Genomic DNA, 8101 nt, shown 5'->3' on the forward strand with positions numbered 1-8101 from the left:
ATTTTGATCCCACAGCCACAGGTAATCTGAATATTGAAATCTAGTGACAGACAAGATCTCTCCCAACCTTTGAATGGAGATTATTGGTTAGCATGAGTGAGCAGTGGTCAGGGCATGTGCATTGTGGAGCCATGCATTGATGCATGCTTTGCATTATTGAGCCTGCACTATGGCCATTTGCCCTCTTGAAAATGAAAGCCAGACGAGGGTCCATTGTGCATTGTAGATGAAGCATAGGGAAGTACAACCTTGTGAAGTGCCTACTGTATTCTAATTTCTTGGCCTGGCCAGGATAACAACATGTACAGGTACAGCAGCTACGATGTCTGGTTCTCTTACCAATTACTATGCAGTTGAGCAAATGCTATTGTATTGCTAGCTAGCTGCATGTTCCACAACAGTGGTTCTGTTAGCAAGCAACATATAATTGTTGTGTAGTATGCGTGGTCCTTATGAAGCATTTTACCCTTCTGTAGCTCTGGATCAACTATTTACCTACCCTACAGATTTTTAAACCGAGCTCCTAAAGTGTTCGAGATATGATCGATCCCCAGGATTAGACTGCAGTAATACTGTTGTAAACAGTGTGGGTATAGGCCACAGGATCTGCAGTGAAGATGTTGGCAACTGCATCAGGCTTTGGCACTGACTGGTATATATATCGTAGAACGAAGAAAGCCGGGATCATAATTATCGTTAAGAATTTCTTTTTCACAATTTTAGTGTATATTTGGTGGTATCTCCCCAAGAACAGAAAAAAAGCTCATATTTGGTAGCATAGTTGAGTACTACCTCTGCTTTGATTTTTTTAAAAGATAATTAATACAAATCTTCAGTCTATCAAATTTACTGACAGTGTGACTGCATTGCGCATGTAGTGAATAGGCTAGTTGGCGCGCAATCACACTAGGATGCAGAATCTGTAGGAAGGAAACGAAAAAAATCTTATGTGTTCGCTGCAGCCATAATTCCTCAAAGGATTACTCAACCCTCAGCACCAACTTAGCAAGGAATACACAATGCATATGTCACAGGTTTCCTGCCTTGTATTGGATCCTTGATTTTCATGCCATAAGATGTGCCAGTGTTCAATGTGCCAAAGGATGAAAGAAGAAGCTGTAGAGGTGAACGCAATAAATTGAGTCTCATGTTTAGCTAGACCTGCATAAATGCTATAGAATTTTATAACCAATTTGGTTAGTTCAAAATTCATAAGAAATGAATCGTTTTTAAAGGGAAAATCTAAACAATATATTTACAAACGAAAAATAGTTTTTGAATAAAAATTTTCTATACGTGTTCTTCACGATCTAAAAATCAAAGCTGAAAATAAACTGCCACGAAAAAACCCCAAAATCAATTACAAATTTAAGTTTGAAAATTTAAAATTTTGGCTTATAAGCAGAAACATAAGTAAAAGATGACGTGGAATAGTTTGGGAATACTGTGGCTTATTTGTCTGATACTATGTTGACAGCCATGGCTGCACAGATATGCTGGAAACACACAGTGCCAAACAAAGCTGGAATGATCTGAGGAATTACCCTTGATCAGCTACTAAGGCTATACGTGTGACACGGTTTTTTTTTATTTCTGTAAGACTCAGAATGTTGTCCCCTTGATGATTTGTTAGTGTGGAAGTGCTCTGAAACCCATAAAAAACAGAGAAAAATTTAAAAAAGAAACAGCCTGCCTGAAACTGTACTATGATCCTTTATTAGTACTGATATCATTTAATTAGTTCTGTGCACCCGTATTGTTAATCAGAGATGACTGGCCGGTTGGGACTATTAATAAATTATATAATACATGAAGTTTGTGATTATATATTAATTGTGATGCAGCATGGAAGGTGAGAAGAACCTGAAAAATGGACACTACACTAGGAGCCTTCCGGTCAGGCAGAGCATACAAGTGCAGAGGAAGCAGAGCAAGTAGTTTATACTCAACCTCCTGAGCTTCCTGTGTCATGTGTGTAGGTCTATCTACTAGAGAAATTTTGTCATCCTTCACATGTTACCGAGACATAAAAAATTTTAGTGTAACTAAATTTTACACTAAAATTTTAATAACTCTTGATATCTACTTAAGAAAGATGAAATTACTCCTATTACCATTACATAATGGTAGGAGCAGTAGTTAGTTGTAGTGTCGATGGATGGATTCGAATTCGATTGAGAGAGCTGGAGTGGAGCCGCTTGTGTGTTGTCTTGGCTCCTGCAGTGATTAATTAGTTGCGGCAAGTATGTGTACACTTGCACATATGTGTGTGCTGGAGTCAGTCACCTATCCTTTATTCCATTTTGGACTTAAGCTGCAGCCTAGCACTACCACACAAATCACTGGCATATGCATGTGAAGATGAACCCCGATCCATAGATCTCTCCGTACCGTCTCCGTCCCGTAATAATTCTATTTTTAAGTTATTTGATACAATATTTTAATTCTTCGTCTTATTTAATTTTTTTATTAATAGATGATAAAATATGAATAGTTCTTTATGCGTGATTAGTTTTTTTAAAAGTTTTTTATAAATTTTTAAATAAGACAAATGTTCAACGTTGAATACGAAAAAACAGAAAATAAAGTTATTATGTGACGAAGTCAAGGGAAGATCACCGCTGCTTATTAGAGCATCTCAGTACTCCATCTATCTCATCCTTCATTTAAAAATAGAGGATAAATGATAAAAATTGAGCTCCAACAGAACATCCATCTTATTATTCTCTATTTTTACATGTCATCCATATTAGGAGATAGAAACTCCATATTTTGATGTTCTATTCATCCTTCAAAAGATATAAAAGATGTCATATATGGATGATCTGATAGAGTAAAAAGAGATATGAAAAATAAAACTATATTAAATGATCATTTAAATAAAGATATAAATGATTAAAATTTAGATAAGCTTCTTGGTCCAAGTGTTTTAAGCAGCTCTTGTGGTACTCCACTGTGTAGCTAACGCAGGGCTCCACGTTGATGGGAAAACAAGTTTAGCTACAATACACCACCCTGCATGGCATCTTCTTCCTAGTTAAGATTATTCTAGCTAGCTTCGATGTTTTCTTCAATGAATCCATGGCAGATAGCTCTCACTTTCTTATTTTATATTTCACCTATAATTTTCTTACATAGCGTGCTCTGGTCGGCCGGCATGCCCATGTACTCCAAAGAAACAAAGCTAAAGGTACCACTACTAAACTCTTATTGCTCGCTAACATTACTTATTAGATCATTTTTATCATGCTTAAGAAAACGTTAAGAAATATCACATTTTATAGTGTAAAATTTAGTAGCTTCAAATATTTTATACCTTGATGATATACTAATTTTGGTAACCAAAAATAATTTCTCAAGATAGTATATTTGCCATATTTGTTGTAGTATACTATTACTATTAATACAACTAGCTTAGATAATTTAATTTAAAAAAATTCTAAAAAATATCATTAACAAACATCTAAGTCTATGAAATGTCATTAACAAGTGAGAGTTCTAGGAAATGCCATAATACAAATGAATTTGTCTGAGAAATGTCATCGGCGTTGTGGTTCTGTCTATTTTTGTTGTTAAATACATTGTTCACGCTATAGAACTTAACGGAGAAAAGCTAACGGAACCCTAACAGCGATGACATTTCTTAGACAAATTCGTTTGTACAATGACATTTTACAGAACTAGCACTTATAGATGACATTTCTTAGAATTAAGTGTTTGTCAATAACATTTGTTAGATTTTCTCTTTATTTTTTTTAATCTAGTACATCGGTTATATTTATAATGTAATATCAACGGTTGGTAATAGATAATGTTATACCGATAATAAAACATAGAATTAACTATGAGATGTCTTCTGCCAACTGATACTGAAAGTATAATACTAGCTAGTAGCGGTACCGACAAAGAGCACCGTACGTAGTCAGTCGAGCTCCATTATTATTTCTCTGGCCTCCGCCCCATCGATCCATGCCATATATCGATCAGTAGTATGTACTGGGACTGGGATGGGAGGATCATCAGAAAGCCACAACCACAACTACAAGGACAAGCTATAGCTGTAGTATAAGGATGATGAAGAAGAAGACCATGAAGAAGCTTGGCCTCGCTTCTCTTCTCTTCAGCAGCAGCAGCAGCGGCACTAGTGCAGGTGGAGCGCCGTGTTCGTCTTCCTCCTGCTCCATGTCCTCCACGTCGTCGGCGTGGCAATGGCCGTCCTGCAAGCAGCCGAGGACGCTGTCCTTCAGGCAGCAGCAGATGCAGACGATGATGAAGACCATGAACTCCGCCTACTCCTCCGGCTGCTTCTCCAACTCCTCAGCTTCTCGAGACAGCCTCAGCTCGGCCACCTGTTCCGATGCCTCCGCCTCCGCCGACGCAGTCGGCCGTGCCCTGCGCTCCGACCGCCTCTTCTTCGACCCTGACGCCTCGGTGCTCAAACTCAACAAGAAGACGAAGAAGGCGTTCGGCGGGGCGACGGCGATGTCCATGGAGTCGTCGAACCCATACAGCGACTTCCGGGCGTCGATGGAGGCGATGGTGAGGAGCCACCACAGCCACGGCGGCGGGAAGCAGGTCGATGACTGGCGGTGGCTGGAGGAGATGCTGGGGTGGTACCTCCGGGCCAACGTCAAGAGCACACATGGCCTCATCGTCGCCGCCTTCATCGACCTGCTCGTATCTGTATCTGCGTCGTCTTCGTCTTCGTCCACGGCATAGCTAGGCCGATTATTCCTCCTCCCTCGACCTCGAGCAAGTACGAGTAGTTAATTAATTACTCCACTCCATTATTATTTAACAAACAATTTTGATTAACATCAATTAATTGGTTGCGCAAAACGAAATGCAATACAATACGCACACACCTTATTTCCCTTAATTAATTTGTGAATGTACGTACGTACGTATGTCTGTCTGTTTGTTAATTAATTTGTGAATTTACGTACGTACGTCTGTCTGTTTGTTTATGTTCTACCCTATCTCTACTGATATCCGAAGTAATCTAGACTGTTTATTTATTTTGATCTAATATATTAGATCTATTTATACTATCACAACAACCATTATAAGCAGTAGAATTTTTTTCTACTGGTAGTAGAACTTAAAATCGATGGTTCAGATTATTTATTATATCGATCATATATAATACTAATATTACTAGTAGAGTATTATAGTCGATCTCTTGTTTGTTTGTTAAATAGCCTCAGGCCGGCAATGGGCCATGCGTACGTGCGATGATACATGTAATGTACTAATATTATACTAGTATTATCAGTCACCGACCTCTTTCTGTGATCGATTTGCTACCGTACGTGCATGGCCAGTATATATATGTATGTGTGCACATGGAACATACATGCATGGTGTAATGGCAGACCTCTCCCAACCTTATATATCTTTTTACTTTTGCTTATGTTTATAAGTCAAAATTTAAATTTTTAGCCTTAAATATGGAGTTGATTTTAAGTTATTTTTTAGGCTTGACTTTTCATCACTAAAAACATATATATATATATATATATATATATATATATATATAAGTATTCATAAATTATTTTTTGTTTGTAAATATGTGACTTTCAATCAGCCCCGGGTATTTAGTTTCACACATCAGTACAATTTTGTTCACAATATAACACCATATATAGGAACTATAAAATGTGGCTTTTGCCACTAAACTGCGGTCCATATTACCCTTTGACTTTATTATCACTTCAATCAGTCTGGCTGTCTGGGCATGTCTCGTGCATCTTGAAAGGATAAAAAGTCTTTTACACCTCACCATAAAATATATAGCCATCCCAAACACTCTAACTTACTATATTTTAAGATTGGGGGAGTACTGTTTAATTCAAAATGACATCCATCAATCAGCACATACATTTTCTTACAACTGGTATATGCACATGTATATAGCTAGAAGAAAAAAAAATGTTTGAGAGTAAGAATGTAGCACTACCCTAAGTCGAATACAACATCGTCCTTAACTAAGACGCATTAATTCATGCATGCATGGATGATATAGATGTAGTGTAGGTGGGTCGACAGACTGAACGGCAGTAGTGACCAATTAATCATGTCTTAATTTGTTAGCATCTGAATAATGTACATAATGATGGGTTTGCACATGATGTACGAGAAGAGACAACATTAATTAACAACAGTCGTATGAGTAGTAGTGTGTTTTGGTGAGCCCAGCTACCTATAGATAGATTGATTGATAGCAGGCCAGGGGCGCCAGATATATATGTTGCCTGCTTAATTTGTTCTCTCTCTCTGGTATATATATGACAGCATGCATATATAGTACGTAGATGATATATACGTATCAAGTAGCTAGTTCCGAAGAGAGCGATGAAATGAATTTCATCTAGACGAAACTTTGTTTACACGATTTCCAATACAAATTATGTCCTACATATGTGTTGCTAATGAATTGAAACAACAAAAATGAAAAAAAAAACTGCATTGTATAAGCTATTCCAATCATCAATTAAATACTACAACATCTGGTTGCTTACCTTTTGAAGAAAGAGAGAAATTTTCTTTGGCGAATTAATAATCTAGTTATCAGCCAAACAAAAAATAAAAAAAATGGATGGGCATGTAAGTATGCAGGGTTAATTAATTAATCGTCATCTGCTGGAATCTTAATTGTTTCCTAATAATAATTAAGTGGATGCTCCTACTATAGTCTATATAGGAGGAAGGTGAAACAAGTGATCGAAATGAAGGATGGAAGGAAGGAGAGATCGATCAGTAGGAGACGTGGCAGGCGGTGGGGTGGAAGACGGGCGGCGGCGCGGAGGCGTTCCAGCGCTGGAGCCTGAGGGGGCAGTCGACGTTGATGGGCGGGCCGGGCAGGGCGAGCGCCAGGGCCTGGATCTCCGTGCGGGCGGCGAGCTTGACGTGGATGGAGAAGGTGCCCTCGGTGTCCTCCCGGCGGAAGGTGGCGGCGGCGACCCCGCCGAGGAGCTGGTGGTGTCCGTGGAAGGCCGGGGAGAGGCGGGTGGTGTTGGAGGCGGCGGGCTGGGCGAAGTCGGGGAGGCGGGCGTGGGCGACGCGCTGGTCCTGGTAGTAGGCGTCGGCGGCGATGGCGTGGTAGCGGAGGACGAGGCGGGCGTTGGGCCTGGCCAGGTCCACCCCCAGCGAGAGGTTGTAGCTGAGCGTCCAGCTCTTGAGCGCCAGCGAGAAGCTGCTCAGCTCCGCCTCCGCCGCCGTCGCGCGCAGCAGGTTCGGCCGGAACAGCAGGTACACCACGATGGCCACCGCCAGCACGCACACCACCACCGCCAGCACGCAGCTCAGCGCGCAGCACAGCGGGGACCGCCGGCACGGGTAGCACACCTCGCCGCCGGCGCCCATCGTATCTCCAATTCTCGATTGGATGGAATGGAAGCAGCTAGACTAGAATGGATCATGGATGGAGTAGTCGGTGCATGGCATGTCGACTTTTGGGGAGCCAGCGGACGATGCGCGCCTGCATCTGATCGATCTGCATGCGTTGAATTGGCAACCCCAATTAATTCTAGCTATCGAATCCATGCAGGCCCAAACTTAAGCCTTCATTCAGGCCCAATTAAGCATGCAACCAGCCGACCAGACTTTTCATTTCTTACTAGCTATATACACGGGACATACTATACAAGAGCATCTCCAATAGACAGCCTAAATCGAACTCTCCAAATAACTATTTAGCCACTCTATTTTATTTGGCAGATCAAATTCGAATTTTACTCCAACAGCCTCTCTATCGATCCATCATCTATATTGTAAGCCTATGACAGATGTATCCATCTGTCGGCCTCTTCTCTCTCCCTCTTCCTCATCTCTTCCTCCTCCTCTCCCAGATCCACGTCGCCCAAACAGAGACGGCAGCGGATGACGACGGTGGTCGACAGAGGACAGCACGAACGACGGCGACCACACTCGTGGTGGCAGGCGGCAGTCGCGCGATGACGCAGTCGGCGCGGACGGTGCTGATAGTCGCGGCGATAGCAAGGGGCGGTGGTCGCGGTCGACGGCGATAGTCACGGTGACGGCGCGGTGGTCGGCGACGCGGCGCACGCCGACGAGCTATGGGAGTAGTTCTTGGCCGTCG

General features: G+C 41.5%; 2 protein-coding genes across 2 annotated transcripts; one reads left to right on the top strand and one right to left on the bottom strand.

The window, feature by feature from the left end:
• The first annotated feature begins 4029 nt into the window (after positions 1-4029).
• Positions 4030-4854, top strand: LOC102708735 (transcription repressor OFP13-like). The gene has a single exon (XM_006659669.3). The coding sequence runs from the start codon at positions 4072-4074 to the stop codon at positions 4717-4719; it is 648 nt and encodes a 215-aa protein (XP_006659732.2). The 5' UTR covers positions 4030-4071; the 3' UTR covers positions 4720-4854.
• Positions 4855-6756: 1902 nt separating this feature from the next.
• LOC102709019 (NDR1/HIN1-like protein 10) lies at positions 6757-7365 on the bottom strand. Its single transcript, XM_006659670.1, has one exon. It carries the CDS (start codon positions 7363-7365, stop codon positions 6757-6759), a length of 609 nt encoding a protein of 202 aa, XP_006659733.1.
• Between the last annotated feature and the right edge of the window lie 736 nt (positions 7366-8101).

Source organism: Oryza brachyantha, chromosome 8 (genome assembly GCF_000231095.2).
Source record: "Oryza brachyantha chromosome 8, ObraRS2, whole genome shotgun sequence".
NCBI classification, from domain to species: domain Eukaryota; kingdom Viridiplantae; phylum Streptophyta; class Magnoliopsida; order Poales; family Poaceae; genus Oryza; species Oryza brachyantha.

Bases quoted from the DNA above. Each gene is read 5' to 3' on its own strand.
- LOC102708735 (XM_006659669.3), top strand. From the start codon at position 4,072: ATGATGAAGAAGAAGACCATGAAGAAGCTTGGCCTCGCTTCTCTTCTC.
- LOC102709019 (XM_006659670.1), bottom strand. From the start codon at position 7,365: ATGGGCGCCGGCGGCGAGGTGTGCTACCCGTGCCGGCGGTCCCCGCTG.